The 22240-nt window shown below is 37.0% G+C and overlaps 1 protein-coding gene across 1 annotated transcript in view; it reads left to right on the top strand.

Moving 5' to 3' along the window:
• Positions 1-22025, top strand: part of LOC113497795 (hemicentin-2) — a 60192-nt gene extending 38167 nt beyond the window's left edge. Inside the window, exons 3-11 of the mRNA XM_026877527.1 lie at positions 1510-1770; positions 5412-5608; positions 9649-10806; positions 10890-11470; positions 12017-12220; positions 14038-14239; positions 15038-15421; positions 15727-16080; positions 16563-22025. Of these exons, the coding sequence (XP_026733328.1) occupies positions 1510-1770; positions 5412-5608; positions 9649-10806; positions 10890-11470; positions 12017-12220; positions 14038-14239; positions 15038-15421; positions 15727-16080; positions 16563-16741 (3520 nt within the window). The 3' untranslated portion in view covers positions 16742-22025. The remainder of the gene's footprint in view (positions 1-1509; positions 1771-5411; positions 5609-9648; positions 10807-10889; positions 11471-12016; positions 12221-14037; positions 14240-15037; positions 15422-15726; positions 16081-16562) is intronic.
• Positions 22026-22240: the final 215 nt, after the last annotated feature.

Below are 22240 nucleotides of genomic sequence, written 5' to 3' on the forward strand. Positions count from 1 at the left end.
CGAAGCCCTGTTCAACAAAAATATTACGTTACATCATTAACTTCATCCTCTTTTGTTTTCAATTAATTTGTTAAGAATCGGAACGCGAAAGTAATGCAATAATTATTTTATCACGTGGACAGTTGTGGTATTAATTGACCGATGTACGATATGTCACTCTTCACGACGTTCATTGCCTCCTTGTATTGGGAGTGGGGTGCAGTTATAACAATAAGAAATACAATATCGTAAAGATTTTTGAATGAGTTCGAATAGTTTGGTATTTAAATTGGTTACATATCGGTGTAGGTATGTGTTAAGCGTCGGTAATCGATGACTAAGTTAGGAGAATCGTTATCTCGTTCCCTCGCCACATTACAGTTCAGAACAAAAGCAATTTTCATTAAAAACTCGCTTTTTATGGATTACCTAATTTATTTCTTATTGATGACGTTACTTCCGATTCTACGGAACATGACTTTATGAGCTTTCATTCGACAAAAATATGATTTATGGCGTAGTAATCAGAACGAGGTTTGTTTTTGTTACGTTGTAAGAAAATGTCCAAAGTTATTTGCTTTGTATTATCTTGGTATTTCCATTACACCCACAGCATTATGATATACTTAATTATAAGAATGTTGTGGTAATTAGGGGCAGGTTTCTTTGCTAATGGTACCTTGTTATAATGCTCCACCTTTAAGTAAGAACGTGTAGTGGCTGTTGTTTTGCACTCATATGCAAGAAATATAAGACTTTTATCAAGAAATCTCGTGCTTGTTACTGCCGCTCCTTGTATTATGATGTTCTGGTTTTTTCCCTCGTCTTTTATCACATAATTATTTCGTTATGACACAGAAACTTAATGTCACCTCCTAATTACCAAATAACATTAGATGCTATAGTGAGTGCGCACAGCCCAGAATAAATGAGAGAAAATTTTTGTTACTTTCTTTTGTTGACTACAAAGGCACCTATTATCCTCCTAAATATGTGGTAATAATGTAAATGGGATGTAGTTGTCAACGTTGATATCGCGTAATATCAAAACAGGAAATCTTTCAGCATTCACCAGTAGCGACCACAATATGTAGTATTAAAGTAGGTACCACCGGGCCTTGTCACCGCTAAGAGGGAATTACGCTGTAGCCTTATTCCCTCTATAGCGGAATTTATTCCTCTGTGTCATTTCTCTACCAAGATACATGGATTAACATCCTTTCTAAAGCTTCTCATCTGAAGTTCGGCTATAAGCGGTTTGTTTTAAAAATGGTTGGGTAAAATTGTTTTGTTGGTGCAGACACGGTGGCACTAAATAGGGATCATTCGGATTTTCATATGTAGGTAAGCAATAACACATAGTGCGTCTGTGTTTGTCTATCGGTTAATGGCTAACATATGTTCTGCAAGCAATGTAAAGAGTCATTAAACTCGTCTCGTCTTCGACATAGTTCTCATGGGAACATATTTATGGATACTAAGATTTAATATTTTGAAATGTAATTCTTATTGTAACTCTTTTTGTTCCAGAATTTCGTACGCTCCATCTGAGGGTCGGTTCGACCTGTTGGTGTCGAACGTATCGTACGAGCGGGACAACGGGCGCTTCGAGTGCCGCGTGAAGGCGGGCGGGTCGGGGCGCACGCTGCACGCGCAGGGGCACGCGCTCACCGTGCTCACCAGCCCGCGCGCGCCCGTGCTCACGCCCGGCTCGCACGCGCAGTCCCAGGAGGGCAGGGAACTCAACCTGTCTTGCTCCAGCTCGGGGGGCTCTCCCGAACCCACCATCAAGTAACTACATGTTCATCACTTATTCCCCCCGCGTGACTAAAATAACTTCCAGAATTATTCACGCTCACACGCGCTTCACATACAATTTTTTTGCCAAACGTGGTTTTTACAACATACATATTCAGGGAAACCGTGGAAAAATAAATGAAAGCGCCGCAAGTAGACTAAATTGGTGTAAAAAGTTACAAGTGTTATTTGAATGTAAAACAAAGCTCAAAAGCTTATTATAATTAAATTGGACTTAACGTGTACTCAACTAGAAATTTAAAAAATAATTATATCTTTTTGCTAGGCCCTTATGATGTAAAACATAAGTGAATTTTAAATTAATCTCAACCTTCGAATACAATTAACTTGAAATATTTAATAATGATGAAAGACAACACAGCTCACATTTACGGCGTAAGTCTCGGTTATGTACATCTACTTTGTTGATAATACTTGATACAAAGGTGTGCCAGTTTTAAAACTTTGTCGTGATGTAAAGCATAAAGTTCTAAATTAAACATTTAAATTGTAATTGCCTGTTAACACGTGTGACTTGTAAAATTATTAGAAATTTCGTCTTACACGAACACAGAGAAATGTTAAATAAACCAGATATGTTTTTGTGCGATGTGATGAGTTAGGGGAAGCCTTAAAATTGAATTTGAGTGCGCGATACTAAACTGTATCATAAAGGAGCCGGCCTGATTACATCTGTCTTCATATTATGTCATATAACCTATTTCGTTTGTTAATTATGACATAGCAGAACATCGAAAGCCATTCACGGAACAGCATGTTTTATTTAAAACGTTACTAAAGCCTCAGAGAAATAAAAGTCATTAACGGCAGCTCTGTAAGCCCGTATTGCAGGCTAATTATATTCGTCATAATATTCTCTGTAGTGTTTTAATTATTCATTCACATATACGCCGTTGCCACGAGAACAATGAAACTGAGTAGGAGGCTCTCCGAGAAAAATGCGGCATAATATGAACAATGGTTGTGGTTTTAGGCAGAAGTGTTTCTAATTTGTCAAACTGCCGAAATCTTGACCCAGCTCTACGGGAGCGGTCGGCACTAAGCCTCTACTTCACTTTGTACATTTTCGTACCAAAACCGTAATTGGCTTTTACCTAACGCATTAAGAACGGCGTACAGGGAAGATAAAAAGCTGATAAATGCGGTGATAAATTTCATGTAGGCAGTGACTCGGATTCAATTAGAGTCGGGGCGAAAAGGCTGGGTTACGGTACCCGGCGGCCAGCCGGTTGTCGAAATGACCGTTGCTGGCGCACATATTACGAGCCGGTACAAATAATGAAAGGGAAGCGTTGCACTGCGATGCTTTGCTGAAACTTTGAAATAATGTCATGTGCTCGCTGCGTGCTCCTCGCTGAGCTAGCACTAGTTTGCATAAAAAGGTCGGCATCTCGGCTCTCGGCTCTCGGCCGGATGAAAACTAGGTGTTCTGGATAGACGCGACAAAAACACCGCGCTCGTGAAGTACCGCGCAGACGTGTATCGTTTACCCGGAAATGTGGCCCGGATACATGAACTATGAGATGCTTTGTGTACCCGAAATAATTTTCTTTAACCTCATGCTTTCGCTGTGCAGTTTTCATCCACAATTATTTCAAAATTCCCAAGTAAGAATCGTTTCTTGTACAAGATATGTTAATGAGTAGCCGAGGCGCGTAGTTCCTTTCATGTTTATTACTCTTACTATTTTCAATTTGTTATTAAATGTTTCTACGCCTTACCCATACCTAGCAGGTCACAAAAAAACTGAATTGATTTTTAACTTATCATTATTGGATAATTAGAGTTTATCGAAATATGACGCCTCCTCATAATGTCTCAAATTACCTAATTATATTTGCGTAGATACTTTTATACCAATAAACTTAAATGTTAGGGATTCCACACGTTGGACAGCAAGAATCATCATCATCAAATGCATTTGTTAAACATGCCCTAAATCAAGGTAAACCCAGGCAATACCCGCTCGAAGTTCATAGTTTACACCTCCATGTCAGCCATTCTTGTCCCAACTTACCAAAAAGTTGCGGCTTTGTTACGGACTGTGGACCCGGCATTAATAGGTAAGGACCGCAATTACCCTCCTAGTAGGGCCCGACAAACTTACATGTGTATTAATAACGTATAAAATACTAACGAATGCGCGCAAATAAATAAGAAAATCAAGCTGGGTACACACTGAAGTATACGCAGAGGCTTGTGAAACTTATGTGCCTTCCTGTTTAAATTTTAAATTCTATTCTGAGTGGGATCTAAAGTAAACATGTGTGGTTTGCTACATACGTACGTACCTACGACCCGATGAACATGTATTATTGTAAGAACGCCATTACGCAAAACATTTAGGGACATTAGCGTATTTTTATGCACAGCCTTAAACCGCGTGTAATTAAATATGACTTCGTGTATTATCTATCATAATGTTACGGAAATTAAATAAACCTCGGCCACAGTAAATATTGTAGGGTTTATGTTATTGTTCCCCGTTTTTTATTGTTATTAGAAACCATAATAGGCAGTTAGCGCTTTATTTATAGTGAAATATGATGTAAGTAGACTATTTTAAACATTCAATTGTTCCTTTAGATTAACAGAAAAAAAAAGTATTAGTCATGAAGTTGTGTGAAGGGTATTTTCTTCAGGTATTGTATATTTCCTGTATCATGTTTAACATTCTTTATCCAGTTTATTTAGTCCAAAAACTCGATATAATGCTTATACATTATCATGTTTATTGTATACACTATTTCATGTACATTAGGGTGGTAATTACTTCGGACGTATTTGTATTATCGTCGGTCTAATAGTGTAGTATCGATTTTGGTTGTTTTTGAATGTAAAGTCGGACTATAATATTATTCAAGTTGTACTGTTTCTTTCATGCTGATTAGAACTTGCGACATTGCTCTTTTAAAAGACAAAGCCTCCAAAGCTTTGTAAGAAATCGATTACTATGTTTTTCAATAAGAAAAAAGCAATAAACAGTATTTACCAAATACAGAAGGGTTCCCGACTAATGTAAATTTACTCTCACGCCACCACCCATTGTGTCGCGGTCTAGATTTATTACGTAGGAGTGGACAAGGCTGATTTAGTTTAGAATCGAAAAAAGGAATTTATTTTAAAATAATTGTTGATATCACTATCTGCTGGAAAGCGAGGTTTGAAATACAGGAAATCTGTATTCTGTTTTGAATCTCATACATTGTGAAATAATTTATTGATGTCCTAAAATAGTTCTGATAGCAGCTACAGGTTTTTTAAGTAATTATTATTGATTTCCTGTTTTAAATAACTGGGCAGACTAAAATCTAACTTAAACTATTCAAACACTACCTACAGTAAGGTGGTAAAAGAAGTTGACATAATCGAAATCCTTACTAATGAGAATAAAATCAAGAAGTTAAGCCTTGGGGCTTACCGCCAAAGCATAAATAGCAAAAAATATCAAAGAAAATATTATTGTATTTGTGAAAACGGCACAGCGCACTAGGTACCACCTACTACATAACATAAAGCGGCGTTTGTTTTCCATAACTACCGAAATATGTTCTTTAAATGGCGGTGGCAGATCCTCGGAACCAGTATAAGTATTAACCTGAGCTATTTTCCAGATGGTACCGCGAAGGTTCGACGTACCCCCTCGAGGCGACAATGGTCCACGCCAAGACGCGAGCAGAGCCCACCGTAGCGACGCTCACCCTGATGCCGACCAGGGAGGACGACGGCGCTGTTTTCCGCTGTGTCGTGTGGAACAGAGCCATGTCTGAAGGCAACCAGCTCGACGCGTCTGTTGACCTCAGCGTTAACTGTAAGTACTTAAAAACTCATTCTTACCGAAAATACTGACCAACCCTTTCTTAGAGACGTCATTTTTATTCTGGAACGTTTTTATCTTGTGTAGGTATGCTTTAAATTTGGAACACAACCTAATTGCCTTGATTTATCATATCCTCGTTATCTACAAGGACCCAATTATAATATAATTCCCTAAAATCATAATTTAAAATATGATAGAACGTACAGAGATATCAAAAGGTGATCATACTCATTTATAAAGGGCCGCGTGTAATTGGTTCAATCCGTTTTAATACGCAAACGACCTATTGATGTCTTAAGCAAAGGTACATACAACAATACCGGGAATACTGCAATACATACGTCAGAAATTACAAGGATGACAGTTGTTGTGGAAATGAAGGAAAACATCGTTCTGATATCACCTGCATTAATTCTCACGCATATTGTAAAATTCAACTGCAATGGAGCGACATTCCTTGTAAGTTGGAATTAAATCATGTCGGCGTGTATTGAAACACTCTAACAGAACTGTAGTTATATAGCTATGAATTTAAATATACTTCTATTAAGCCGGGGTAACACTAAATGGTAGGGTATAAATGTGAGCATCCGGATGGTACAATGATCAGAACAAATACGTCTATTTTGGAAACACTAAAGGCCGTGTCACAGAGCTATCGCAGTGAGACTGAAATCAATATCGATGCAATTTATCACGTTTGGAATTCACACCGCTGAGCCACGTCCCGGGCGTGTGATTGGGCGCATCAATAGCGATCACCCTATTACATACTAGTTAAGACTGTAATCGTAAAACTTTTCAATTATTGGAAAATATAAAAAAGCGCCAATATCCCCAACAAACTGTTTTACAGACAGGCGAGTTTTCTATTTCAGTGAAAATTATAATAATACGAATTACAAATAACTAGATTTATTACTGTAAATAGTTTTTCTGTAAAACGCTTAATTATTTATGGGATTAAGCTGAAAGCCGGCTTTTGTAAAAATGAGGTTTAATTAAAATTACTCGAAATCCTGGCCTAGACTCTAATTGGGATCCACATTAAAAACCTTCCAAAATAAAATTAGGCCGCGGGTCTAGTTACCAAATTAGTATTTTGCAGTCATTTTTAACAATAGAAAAAGTAAATGTAAATAAATACTTTACTTCTTCTATTACATAGTAGCAGTTTTAATACATAAATCAATATGGCTGAAGGTTGATGAGTGTAGTTCGAAATTGTTGGATGTTACAACGTTTATTACGCGATATCATCTTGGGTGCGTAAATCTTAAAGGCGTGGAGAGCACTCATATATACTCTTACTATTTGTGGAATGTTCGGTATATAGATACCCAAGCAGTAAAACAAAATATTACATAAAATAGGCATAGATATGTGCGGTAAGGTGATGTAGAGCTCACGCAAACAAATATGAGAATTATGTTAGAATACCGCAAAATTCAGACAACAAGTTCATTTGTCACGTTAGTCAGCCTACGTTTTGTTATTCCATCTTTATGTTGAGGCGGTTACGTCAGCCAGCTTTCACTAAAAAAGTATACTGAAAGGCCAATGACACTGTGTGTCTGTCATACCATCGATAATGACAATTTTAAACTATAGTTATTTTAAATTATTAATTACTCATCTAAATATTATTTGCATTTAACTGCCAAAAGAGTTTTTTTCGACTTTAAAGAAGTACAGGATTTTCTCTTATAAACTTACAAGTTTTTGCAGCTTTATAGAACATCTGATAAATATAAAGGCACAATGAATATTAAAATAACAGTATTTTTACTGTTTCTGGTAACAGTGCATTAATCTCGAAATAACCTGAATCATACAATTAATAATATTACAGCAAACAGTTACTATTTTGGAAAATTACAAAAGACAATGAATTACAATATTCTCTGAACAAAATACGTGGTTTAGATATACAAAATTAATTTTCGTTCCGATTCTTAGTATCAGTTTATAATTCCATATTAAACTGTATAGAGAGACATATTATTATACCAGTCTGAAGTCGCCCAGTGTAAAGAGACTAGTAGATGGTGTTTGCACAAACTCCTTTTCTGCGCTGCAATGCAGACTAGTCTGCATAGGAATCCCAGAGCGGAGCCAGCGGCCATCAAGGAAACGTAAAAGCTCTTGGCAAATAACCTCAATGACCTAAACTTGCTCCCACTGCCTCGGGAATGGAATCCTGCTAGCTATTATTTACAGGATGCTACAGCGAAAATAAGGTTATAAATGTGTTACCCGTTAATCTCAGAAGAGGTTTTTGTAGCTGTTTAATTAACATTGCATCTACGTACTTTAAGACTACACTGAAAATAACTAAAGTTACTTAAAGTTCTTGAACTAAAAAGTAATCTCGGGATTAAATAAAAGCCCATTTTTCCTCATTGTTTTAAAGTTTCTTCAGATGTTCTACCTACCACATTTTATAGTAGCATAGTTTTGGTTAGTTTAGGCCGAACGTAATAAGACAAATCCCGAAATTCGAGGGTTGTTAGGTGTAAGGCCCAACTTTTGAAACTTTGTTTTTGTTGCGGTCGGCAAACAATTAACTCAAACGAGACGTCGAGATGCAACAGGCACATTGTTTTACTGATTTTATGTTACATTTTTATCATTTGGTAAATAAAAAATGCTTGTCTTAGCAATGTGTTCTTAAATGTAGTTCCATTGTAATTGGTCTCAATACATTATGAGTTTGCTTAGCTGCTAAAATCGGTTCTAGGATTTCATTTCATTAAACTGTTTGAGCTGTGGTTTACAAACACACCGAACTGCCACGTCGGAATTATGTACTCTGTATTCTGAATTCGTATCTATTCAAGTTGTAACGGTTCGGTCAAAAGCAATAGGTGTTATACAGGCTAATAACATAAATTACAGAGAATGCGGCGATTGCGCTGCAAGCTAAATTGAAATTCTGTGGCAAACAATAACTAACGGCCACAAGAGTGTAATATACTGCCAGAAACGCCAAGTGTTGAGCAATACGGCACCCCGCTGTCGCTTCTCGACAAGGCGTTCTTGAATTTTATGGATCTACCAAGCACAAACACGGTTTGATAAATTCCCTATAATTAGCCTACAAAATGGCTGTAGTAAACACTTTTCCTCCAACTTGTAGAATTTTTCTTCGGCTAATATTAACAAGCCCGAAGCGTCGCGTAGATTGGCTCCTTGTGGAATATTGTTCGCCTTTTAAGTTTTAGTTAAAATGTTGTTATATCTCGTGTCGGCTTACCGTCCTTAATACTTTTGTATTTCATAAATCCGCTCGTCGTAAAGTTATGTTTTTAAGTGGCTAATGAAAAGCTGTCACGATCATTTGTTAATAGCAACATCTAAAAACTTATATTTCATTCCTTGTCATTGTAAATCGCGGTGTTGCGCCCTGTAATTAATGATAGGAAACCCCGGCTTAGCCATTTACCGGGCACAATTCCAATCCACAGCTATATCCGATCTGTACCGAATGCATGACATAATTGTTTTGATCTTTAACGCCAAAATGTTACTGTTACAAAAGATCACTAACCTCGTGTACTAATCAAATCATTCGATTGTTTTTTTAGAGTCGCCATATGCTAGGCACACATTTGAAAAAATAGGCTTAGAAACATAAATGAAAGATTAGACTGTTTTTTGTTATTTTATGCCATCAGTTCTTCACATCTGGGTACTGTTTGTTATAAACTGACCTAAATAAGTAACATTTGAGCAGATGAATAACGTACATCGTGAATACGTGCAGTGCATGTTTTAATTCTGACAGATTCTGTAAACAAATTTATTATTGGTACGGTTCATACAGCTAACCGGACCAGCACATCCGTTTCCTCTGTATTACGTTAAGAATACAAACATACTGAGAACAGAACCCTTTCAAACTTTATTCATACATTGAAAACATTTATGATACGTTTATTACTCGCGAGAAAAATGATTGAGTGAAATCAAGCAATACTTTGAAGTGTTAATAAAATGTAATTTATTCAATAACTTTTTCATTGTTTTAGATTTCCCTCGAGTTGATGTTGCCCCAGAAAATCCTTTGCGGGTAGAAATTGACGGCGTTGCTACCATGGAATGTAAAGTGGATGCCAAACCCAAAGTGACCACTGTCAGATGGACCCGAAATGGCAAATACATATCCAACTCTTTTACACACACTATTCAAGGAGTAACTGTTCAAGATGCGGGCAAGTACACTTGTAGCGCCGACAACGGTTTAGGTCGACCAGGAGAGAAAGAAATGTACCTTGATGTACTGTTCCCTCCGAGTGTGACCGTCGAATCTAAAACTTATGAAGCAGAAGAAGGAGGAAACGTCGAAATACATTGTCAAGTTTCAGCGAACCCCGAACCTACGTCAGTTGAATGGACAATGGAAGGAAAACCTGACTTCCATCAAACTGGAAACAATCTCACCTTAACGAGAGTAAATGCCGAGATGGCCGGAACATACGTTTGTCGCGCAGTCAATGTTATATCATCTAGTAATGGAAAGCGGACGGAACGATCCAACACCGCATCAGTCGCCGTGTTGGTGCGACATAAGCCTGGGCGTGCATTTATCAGTCCTGATAGGCCGGTAGCTCAAGAAGGAGCTGGAGTCACTCTTACCTGCAGCGCTAAGCCACCAGGCTGGCCTGCTCCTCAATACCGATGGTTCCGAGACATGGATACTAACTCCGACGCTAAGCCGGCTGTACTAGCGACAGGCAATCAATATTCCATACCAAGCGCACACCTTGGCAGCGAGGGTGTTTATCATTGTCAAGCCACTAATGAATTAGGTCATGGAGAGCTTGCATCCGTCACACTTGAAGTTCACCAACCGCCGCGTTTCCAAACCAAGTTACAAACTCACATGACTAAACGTTCCGGTGAACAAGATTTCACTGTTACTTGCAGTGCACTCGGCAAACCGCGTCCCAATGTGAAGTGGTTCAAGGACAATGCCGAGATTAAAGCCGATACGAACTTATACGAAGTCAAAACTGATATAACTGAAAGCAGAAATGCTGTTTATACTGTTCAGAGTACTCTCAGGTTTAACGGTAAAGCAAGGCCGAACACTAACGATCTATTGCCGGACGATAGAGGAATTTATTCATGCGCATTCGAAAACGAAGTTAAAAAAGTCGAATCGACGATGCACCTGCGAATAGAACGTAAGTAACGCTTTCTTTTTTGTCAAGTTTTTTGTTAATTGATTTGAATTGTGTCACATAACAGCGTTGTTTTTTTCTTCTAGACGAACCTATCTCGATTCGGCAACATAATAAAGTTGCTTATGATGTAATGGAAACAGCTGAAATTTTATGCAGAGTCCAAGCATACCCCAAGCCTGAATTCCAATGGTTTTACGGATCAAATACAGCTCCACTGCAGATGTCCTCCGACGGGCACTACGAAATAAATACAACGACCGATAATAACGACTCGTACAGAAGTGTACTGAAAATAAAAACGGTGAAACCGCAGGACTATGGGGATTACTACTGTAAAGTGAAGAACTCTCTCGGGAGTATTCGACCTCAAATAAGATTACAGCCCAAGGGAGCGCCGGAGTCGCCTCGCTCGTTGGAGAGCCAAAAAGTAGGGCCGACGTATGTGACTCTGAAGTGGGAAGCTGGCTTTGACGGTGGCCTGTCGAGTACTAAGTACTTCGTGCGTTACCGGCGCGTGTCGCTGCGCGGCGCGGGAGCGGCGCCCAGCTCGGAGCACTGCGCCTCGGACCGCACCTCCGAGTTCGACTGGAACGAGTACGACTGCGGCCGCATCAACCCGTGTAACGTCACGCGACTCGACCAACACAACACCTACTCCTTCAAGGTAGCCACAACGACAACTTTTATTGTTTCTCAAATCATTCGTTACTTAATACTTAGTATTTTTCTAGGTTTCAATTTAGATGTCATAACTAGTTTTTGTGATGAAATGTGAATAGTAAGCAAAAAATATAGAACCTATAACAAGTTAGACATTATACGATAACGAGTAGTATAGAAAACTATAAGGTTTCAAGAAAAAATACATCTGATGAAAATATTTCTAGTAATATCGTTCATTTGTTGAAAATAAATTCTTAGCACATTTATTGCAGCGTTAACTGTACCAAGCCAGTAGTTTTCCATAGTAGGAATTGTTTAACTTAAATACGGTATTAACTTACATTTCTGTTTTCATTGTTATCGCTACCGACAGCATCTCACATTTGTTTTCAAGGTAAATCATCCGGCGCGCGCCGTTAGTTTATTTAAGTTACAATACTCTGTTTTACGTTTTGTGCCGTCGCTATGGTTTTCGACACGCTTTAGAATGCTCACGTTCGAATTTCGCGCTTCTCATCAAGTTACTAAATTGAGTTTCGAACTGCAGGTGAAAGCTGTGAATACTAAGGGCCAGAGCAATTATTCGAATGAGATCGCTGTGACTACCAAGGTGGACAAGATCAATCCCCCGGAGCAGGTGACCTATGACCCGAGCACGCAGGCGATAGCCTTCACTGTGACCCCCACGTGCCTGTCCCTGGTGGGCGTCGTGGAGGGCCTAGCCACCATGTCAGGCACGGCCGGCTGGCAGGTAAATACCACCACCTTTAAATCCTCATACTCTCAGCATGAACTATATCTACACCTCACTACACCTTTTATTCTTAGTGTGCTTCTTTTGTCTATTAATATTACATTAGTTAGTAAATTAATTTTAATATAACAAAGCTTAGCTGTTTAGATGCGGGCGTTTACCTCTACAGCTCATTAAGCGATTTATTTGCTACTAAATGACTGTGGCATCGCAAAACATGGAAGCCAGTATCCGACGTACTAAAACAAACAGTCGTTTAAAAATAAAACGTAAATAAGGTAATTTAATACAGAGAAACTTGACGCAACGTTATTGACAAAAGGGAAATTTAAATAAGGAATTCTTTTATAAGGAGTTCTTTTTTAAATATTTCCTTTAATAAAATATAAATTGAGGTACTTACAGTTCTTCTATGCCCAGAGAATTTGAATTTAAAATAATAAATATCAAAGAACAAAAAACAAAGGGGTGTGATGGAATATTTTTGAATAGTTAAAATAATAATTTAAGGAAACTTTAAGTTACATAATATTCAAAGGACTGTTACAACACTATCGACATGTAATTGCCCCACCGCTGGCCACAGGCCTGTCTGAAGTGTAGTATAATTACGTGCAATTTCTTTTACATTTGCTTCTATTACGCAATATTCCTGTATTACGAATGTCCCTTGTGATTTTGCGATGCTTGCATTTTTCTATGCGGGTTTGAAAACAAAATGGTCCTAGTTAAGAAGTACGACGTGTTACCCAATTAAGTATTAACTGAAGTTTCTGTAAAAATACAAAGTTGTATTTTTGTTTATTATGATGGCTTACTTTGGGATTATTTATTAAGCGATTTAATGTAAAAAAGCGTGCATCTGCAAACAAATGTTAAACAATAAATTTTCGAGGAGAATTTGACGAGGCTTTAACGTACGTATTACGTATTTTAAGAATAATACGAAGCGAAAAGAAGGCTTAAATACAATGAAAATATTCTGCGTAATACGTTATTAACGAGTACTTCCCTATGAGCCGTTTTTGTAGATAGGTTTAAATAATAAATTGTATCACAGCTTACTTACAAGTAAAATGAGTGAGTTAGAAAAATAATCTACAAAATACATAAGAAAAAGAATAATTCTAATACCATTTAACAAAGAGGTAATCTGCGATTTTTTAATTATTACTAGACGGCTCACGGTATAATTAGCCTACTACACCGCCCAAAAAAAAGTATCGTCTAGTGACGAAGCTAGTTCCCTCCGGAGACTCCATTAAGAAAATAGTCAATATCCCCCTTACTTCAAATGTGACATCCATTCAGACAAATACAGATGTCAAACATTCTGTTCAAGAATTAATTACACCCAACTATATGTGAACGGAAATACGAGCAATATTCAAGTTTAAACTGCGTGATAAGTTTGGGGACAACTAAGTTTAAAATGATTATATTTGTACCGCTGCCAAGTGTAACGATTTTGGCGATACAGGCCTAACTGGTGGCTGCGGTTGTTTGCGGATAAGGCTTAATAGTGAACGGTTTTGGTTATTACACAAATGTTTTGTCAAGTTTCAATTACCGATAGATTATTATGTTCGTGATAATGTGTTTAACAATTAAATTAGGACTTTCATCACTTTTGAAACATATTTTGGAAATGAATAAATATTAGTAGTTGCTCTCTTTAAGTTAATATTTATCCGTCGACTTTTACGGAAGTGACGTCTTCTTTCCGCGACTGCAACAGCCTCTTCTCCAAAGATGATGGCAAGCTTCCTGGTCTTAAACACAAGAATCCAATTTAACATGTAATTCCGTATCAGGTAGTGGACACGGTGCCCCTACGTCTGTCGGGCGCAGTGGCGACTGTACAAGAGGCGACCGTAGAGCTGCCGTCGAAGCCGGCTCGCACCGCCACGCGACACGTCACCGACCCGCCGCTGGACGACTTTAACCCTCGCATACGCCTGAAAATATGCTTACAAGTTAATCAAGACGTCTGTAGTGATTACACTGAAGCGGAAAGTAAGTATTATAATTCTAAGACCCATTTATCCTTGGCCTTAAGAGTTATAAAATATGTACTTAAATTAGATATTTAATGAGACCATATTTATCATCCAAAATCCAGTTTTACAAAGATTGTAAATAACTCAACTTTAATATTATATCCGTTTTATTTATTTGGTAAAAGTGACTAAACAACTATAAAACTTTTTCGTCCTTGAAGAAATTTTGTTCCAAAATCTTATTTGAAAGTTGAACTTATGTACTTTTAATGTTCATCTTATGACTTGCGACACGGGCCCTCGCCGCCGCCAACTTAGCTCGTCAGTTATCAAGTTTGTAACTACATATTAATAGGGTTACAAAATAGAACATTTTTCATTCACACTTCGTCAGTCGCAAAATTCTCAGAGACAGTGCTTATTGCCTGTTTATTGTAAATTACGCAGCTTTTCTGCGCTCAATATTACGAACATCTTATCCTGGCGAATGAATGGATCATAAAGACGTAATAAACTGCTTCTATGAAAGCATTATGAAGAGGAAAGACTGGCCTTTAATATTTTTAAGAAAAAGGTAATTTCGATGTAATGGCAACCTGAATTTTCCCGTTATCCTAATTGGAATAAAAAGGTGATTTGATATTTTCGAATTATTAACGCAATGCGCATGAAAGAACGATGAGCCAAATTGAACGGTGAGGTATTGTGGATGCTGTTCATTGTATTTTGACCTTCATAAAGGGCTTTTTGGAAGCATAATTTGAAAGGTTTGAGATTTATTTTGTTGTCCTACAATCTTTTTTTTTTCAAACAGTTGGAACATCCTACATCAAGGAGACGTCAGCGCGCACTACTGCCGCTATTGTAGGAATATTTGTCACGACCGTTGTGGTTCTGCTCTTCGTTGGACTACTACTCCTTATCTACCAGTGCAGACGTAGACCTAACAAGAAGGATAGATCCAAAGACTACGAGATGGACTCCATGCGACCCGCTAAAGTGACGCCGCAGAACCAGGCACCACCGCCTTACTACCCTAGCTCAGGCATGGAGAACAAAGCTCTAGAACATTCAATGGATATGGCGTTATCCATGGATGACTCGAAGACTGCAGTATACGCTACGCAAGGAGGCTACGCGTATCACGTACCTCCTCACACACAACCTCATCCAGGACAAACTATGCCTAATTCAGATTGTAAGTATAAATTACCATTTATTTATTCATTTCTTCTTCTATTTTCAATGAGTTTGATAGTCTTACTTTCCATACATCGAAATAACTTTATTTTCATAGTTCATTAGTAAGTCACGATTACATTTGATTTTATTTTATTTAAACTTCATTACGTTTATTTATTTCTCTTATGCAATCACCAAGGACTAACTACAGTCGTCATAGAAGGTAAACAAACAAAGTATATGGAGAGAACGCTTTGCATGTCGCGCTCAAACCTCTAGCGGTCTTGTTACGTTTATATCAATGAGGAGATTTGTTCACAGGGGTAAACATGGGCTTCATAGAAAATAGTTATACGAATAGTAATAACGGGGGCAGCGTGAACTCGCAAGACTCGCTGTGGCAGATGAAGATGGCTGCGGCGAACAATGCGGCGACGATGCCGGCGCACCAGGTGCTGGACAGACAGAGCAACTATGACTACGACCCGATCTCGCACGCGGGGTACAGGAACATCGACGACTACGCGCACTACTCGCACCTGCCGCACGCCAGCCAGCCGCCCGCGCCCAGCGACTACGACATGCGTGCCGCGCAGAACCCCTCGCGCCAGGAGTACTGCTCGGACCCGTACGCCTCCGTGCACAAGCCCAAGAAGCGGATGGACCAACACATCGGTAAGTACCACAATAAGATCACTCGAGTAATCTCTTAACAGGTTCTTAACAAAAGCATGACACACTTTGCATGTCTTAAGATTTCAAAAGAGCTTTTAAGTTGTTTAATGAATATGAAAACATGTTTAACTGTGTCAGTTTTATTGAAGCTATAAACGACACATTACAATGTTTTTCTTAGCTTGCAAAAGTTGTCCATAAATTACTTCAGTATATTTTCTTAAAGCGAAGCTCGCTCGGGAAATAATGATCTTACGCCCACACATTTTAAGGGACCTCATTCATTTTCAAACTAAGCATTTTGTTAAATGGAGTGAAACTAGCAGCTTAGTTTGTCTTAGTGTCGTGACATTGTGCGCAGATTGTCTATGTGAAGGACGTCTTTTAAAGTTTTAGCCATAAATTAAATATAAGAGCCAGAAATCACCATGCTGTCGAAACGGATGTACGAGTATCATGTTGATTATTTTGTTGTTCTGTAGAATCTCCGTACCACGAGGTGAGCGGTTTGCCGGAGTACGGCATGCGCGGCGGTCCGGAGGAGGGCGGCGCGGAGGAGAAGCCGCTGCACATGTCGCTGGGCTACGACGAGTCGCTGGAGTCCGGCTACTCCACGCCGAACTCGCGCGCGCGCCGCGTCATCCGCGAGATCATCGTATGAACAAGGCTGTAAAGCGGCCAGCGCGAGCCCGCCGGCGCACCAGGTGCCCGCGACAAGCGCCGCGCGCAGCCATCATAGTCCGCCCCTGACTTCCGTTTATAAACCCCCTTCTGGACTTACCATCAACTTTCATTGCCACTAAGGACTAAAAGTGACAAAATCACAAATTTGTGTTATTGTCATTAAAACTTTGAGTGCAGCTATCGTTCTATTGTGAGAATAGTGAAATATATGTGTAGCTTGTGCGTGGGCACAGTAAATTTTTGTGATAAGTTGAGTAAATTACTTTATACAGGGAAGGAACACTAGAACTAAAATGGGACGGAATTGGACTTGAAAAGTTCGTGAGTGTCGTGAGAATCGTAAGTGCTGTAATTAACTATTAAACGGAAACCAAATTATATCCTGGTATTGGAATCTCAAACTGTGGAATACGCAATTCTTAGCCCAATCATAAACTAGTTTCAGTTTACTTGCCAGCTGAAATGTGTGTAATACATTAAACCATGTAATTTTATGGGCAATGCATTCCTACAAATTACTATATAATAAATACTTACATTAAAGCAGAACAAAAATTTTAACATATTTTCGATTTATACATGGTGTTTAAAATGTTGATAAGAACTCGTTTGACATATTTGAAACACGTTCTTCCCTACACCATGCACAACACTTATCTAAAATGACTCTCCCAACGGAAGTCCAATATGTTGATTGGTTAAAAATACGCAAAACCTGTAGAGATGCATTGTCCACTTCGACATTTATTGAAATCCACAAAAACGTGAAAACATCGTTACGTGTATAGAGACGCAAGTTGCCATAAAACTACTTAACTAGTTCTTTAATTAAGCTATCTATCGCGACGAACTGGTAGAAAAGCGATAGGATTATTAAGTAAGGTCTTGTTATTTCATGATAAAATCCTCTTTTACTTTCGTCCTTTAAACAACTTCGAAACAGTTAAGTTTTGTACTAAGGGAAGTAATATGTGATCTCCGTAGCTCATATTTTGTAATAAATGTGGTTTATTATTGAATTTATACAAGTATGGTGCGAGTTGTAAATAAATCATCCAAGTATAGAATAGTGATCGTTGTCAGTTGTGATGGTGTGACGTGTGCACGTGAAGCACATTCACTGTAGAGTTTACGAGCACAAGAGTGGTGACACCTCCATTTGGCATGACAGAGTTCGAGCTCACTCACTTCCTACTAATTTAATCAAAGTAATTTGGGTGTCGTGTAGCATCACTTCAGTGTGACACGAACACTGCGCCACAGTATTCATATCCAACATAATACTTTAGAAAATATACAATACAATCACATCACAATAAATACAAATTCGTGTAACATTTCACAAACAACATTTTTACGAGAACTCATTATTGTACGGGAGATTGTGTGCAGATTTAAATCAGCAAGCTATATTCTGAACCCAAATAATCTTGTCGAAGCCACAAATTCCTTTTTACGCGACCTCAAGATGTGATCTGGTAATGACCTCAATTTCTATATGAATTGCACTGATGTCGGGAATAACGACTCCCTGGAACATTGTTTAGTAACGACCGTAATTACATTTTATTCTTTATTAAAACTGTGTTTTAAAAATATTAACTTGGTCTTTACTTGGGTATAAAAATAAGGATGGCGTCAACGTCGACATTCAGAGTTCTCATCAGCAGGTTTAATATTCTACCGACGCTAAATAAGTTTAGAGTCTTGATCTGTTGAAATGTTGTTTACAAAATGTCCGGGCGGCGACCGTGAGCTTTTGTCATGTCATATGGTAATTTCTTAAACTCTTCATGTTAAACAGGAATTCAAGCCGCATTCATTACAATGCATTGTTGTGTGAGGAGTTCAGATCTATTAGTGTAAGGTTAATTAGGAGAACGATGACATTGGTTTTTAAATTATAGGATTAAGATAATTATTGGTTAATTGTAAATATATACTCTTGTTATGTCAATGTTCATAAATATATGAATTTTCGAAACATACTCTTTATATTAATGACTTTTAATGAGTTCTTAGTCTGTATAAAGGGCTCAAAAGCTATTTCATATATTCTAGATGTATGATCAACTTACATATTTCGGCTTTAGCCTGGGGCGTAATCAGGGTAAGGTGCAGGATGCACAAATCGATTAAAGAATTTCTCTATGATTTTCTCGGGTTTCTAGTTCGGACGACGAACCTCTTCCAAATTAGAGACTCCTTAAATCCTGTCTAGCCCACGGTTATAGTCATCGATAAAAGACTGTCATACTGGAAGTCGAGGCATGTCTACAAAATTAATTGAATTCTGTTATTTTTATTTTTGTAGCAATGGCATATGGTGATTTATTCTTCTTAAATCTTCGTCGGTCACCGGCGGTCGACGTAATATAAAAAGACCTAAATATCTAGCTACTATACCATCTAAACAAATGGCTTCGATTAGCAGACCTCGGATATCATAGAGTGCGCCAATTTTTATGTACACTGGCCCACAATTCGAGAGCAATAAATTTTTGTTGTAGGACCCTGATATGGGCAAGATGCCAGGTGTGTTACTGGTTATTCGATCTGTTGACCACCGTATATTTTTTATGCCTTGCAAACCTGAATTTTTATTTTTCTTCGAATGTGAGATCGGTGTACATGTTTAATTCGTAATATCATTAACAGTTTCAATGCTGTATCACTATGTGCCGTTGCTTGCAATGCTCATCGAAAAAAACACACTTTATGATTGTCAAAATGTACTAGCATTTAGTTTATTGTTATTAGTGTTAAAAGAGATGTCATCACAGAAGACTAGAAATCAAAATACTTTGTTTAAACAATAAATATGACAACGATACTTTAACTTTAATCTTTCGTGTTTTGAACGCACTTCTGATGAATTCTTGTTTCATTTTAATGTAATTGTATTTATCAAGTTTTTAAGTGCTGATATACATTTATTTAGTCTTAAATTCATTATATTCCAGACATCTAATAATATTTTTTACCTAAAAGTCTAGACTGCGGTATGTTAAGGTATTTTCTAAAAATAAATTCTTACGATAGCACTTAATTAGTAGTATTTCTAGATTTTTAGATAAAGACTGTTTTCAAAAGATGTCTGTGATTTACAAATATAAGTCTCTTTCATTTTTTATTAGTTCATGATATTTCGCTATTAGTTTAGTCCTCTTGGGCTAGTCAAATTGTCTTGGCCCTGTGAGTGACACAACTTAAAAAACATTAAACTTACTCAGTCAAAAATAGAACTTCTTCCTTCATAAGTCTGTTAATTTGCCTGGATAATAATATACTAGTTACAAAATGACGTATTAGTTTAAGACAATGTACATAATTCGTCAGAAGCATAGACTATAGTCATTCACAGAAGGGGCGAAAAACTTATGACGTATCAATACACGATTTATATAATATTTAGTTATAATAGTTGCAAGTTTTGACTGGATAAGTCATCAAAAATATTTGACTGTCCGTCAATCAATTTATCTATTATGTAAATCTACTATATTTATATAATTATCCATTATATTTTTATAATACTGTAAAAAGTTTTGAGCATCATATTTTTTGGTATATTTCATTTATAAAACATTCAGTTAATCAGTTTTCTAATTCGTTTTGACGTGTCTTTTCATCAAATTTAAAAATGTATGAATTCTACAAACATCATTATTAATTATAAATTTCTACTTAAATAAGAAACACGAGATTTTGAGTTTCGTTTAATTCAATTATTATAATTTATTATACACGTATTTTAACAAATAAGAATATTTCTCGCTACTGGTGTATTGGAATAGAATACGACGAGCTTGAAATAGGCTTATAATGTAGTCACAGGCTAGAAAAAAGTAGATAGAGCTGAACAAAATGAAAATAAATAAACGTGTTTTAGATATTTCGTTTAAAAAAAACAAAACGAAATCCGCTCTTCAGCTTTTTGCAACGTTTTTATTCACCGAACGTTGCATGCTCTATCCATTTTCTAGTCTGTGCTGTTAAAATACAATTAATATTAAAGATTCAACAACGATTACTCCGATCCTATAATGTTATTAGATAAGTATTTCAGCATCATCAATACCATTTTATGGTAGGTTCATTTAAAGTTACGAAATTTCCCACCTTGAAATGTTAACTTGAAATTTATTTTACACTATGTATTAGATATATACATATATATATTTTATACGAAACATTAATTGTACGACATTATATTATAAGGCAGTGTGAGTTTTTATTCGTCAATTATAGAGCTTATTAGCACGAGACAGTGAATGTATAATATTTTGATATTATTTGCTTAGTTTTAATAAACTCTAGGCTTATAAAAGCATTCATGTATCACCACATCAATATTTGTGTGAACTCTCCAAATTAGTACGTATAACATGCCTATCACATTGCAGCGGTAATCCTTCATGAATAACTCCAATTCAAAATACCTGGAAATAGTGTTAGGATGTGTACCGCTATAACATTTATTGGCCCAGTTTATTGATTGTTTTCGATTTTATTTAGATATGAAAATAGAGATTAAACCGTGGTAAATGTTGACTTTTTAAACACCCTTGTGGTGTGCCAAAGTTGGTAAGGTTCGTTTTAGTATCACGTCTTTACCACTTGAGTTCTCACAAAAACAGTTAACATTTTCATATAAAATAACTCGAGCCGTATTCCATGTAATGTCGACACCAAGATAACGCCTAAGACGTTCATCCGATGATGTAAATATGTAACATTTTTACATTAACATAAACACCTAAGCAACAAGACCGCTGTAAACAAACATGCAGAAACTCAATTAGAATATTTAAGCTTCAAACACTGCCTTTGCCTAAGTATAGAAGAATAGTTAAAATTATATTAAGGGGTGAAACCATTGATATTTTTTTTGTAAATAGTCTTTCTTTTACAATTACATTGTAATTTACAATAAATGATACTTTATGTGATGTACTTAATTGAACATATAAATATAATAATATGCCATATGGATATTTGATAATTTTAATAATTTAAAATAGCGTTCCATTTTGTCCTGAATTGTATGGCGGTAATGACTGGTGTGATTACTCGTAGTTGAATTAAACCATCAATGTACGTTGTCCAAACACACCTTGACAAAGTGGTAACGTGATTATATTGACAGCAGTGGATATCGAAATTGATTGCTAATTATTAATATTACAATTAATGTTACGATTTGTAAATAGTACTATAAACCACCCGTAAGACTTATTAAATAAATTTTTCCCATAATATTTCGTTGTTTATTTTTATCTGTATCAGACTTTTTCATCTGACACCCATACCTAACTAATAAGTAGATGCGTCAATGAGTAATATTTTTTTATTTATTAGAATGGGTTCTAAAACCTTGTTACTAATCTCGAAAACTTCTGATGCTTATCTTTAGGTGTTGAACTTAACACTTATATAAAAACACATATCTAAAAATTAGAATCCTACGATTGTA

This window comes from Trichoplusia ni, chromosome 9 (genome assembly GCF_003590095.1).
Source record: "Trichoplusia ni isolate ovarian cell line Hi5 chromosome 9, tn1, whole genome shotgun sequence".
Classification (NCBI taxonomy): Eukaryota; Metazoa; Arthropoda; class Insecta; order Lepidoptera; family Noctuidae; genus Trichoplusia; species Trichoplusia ni.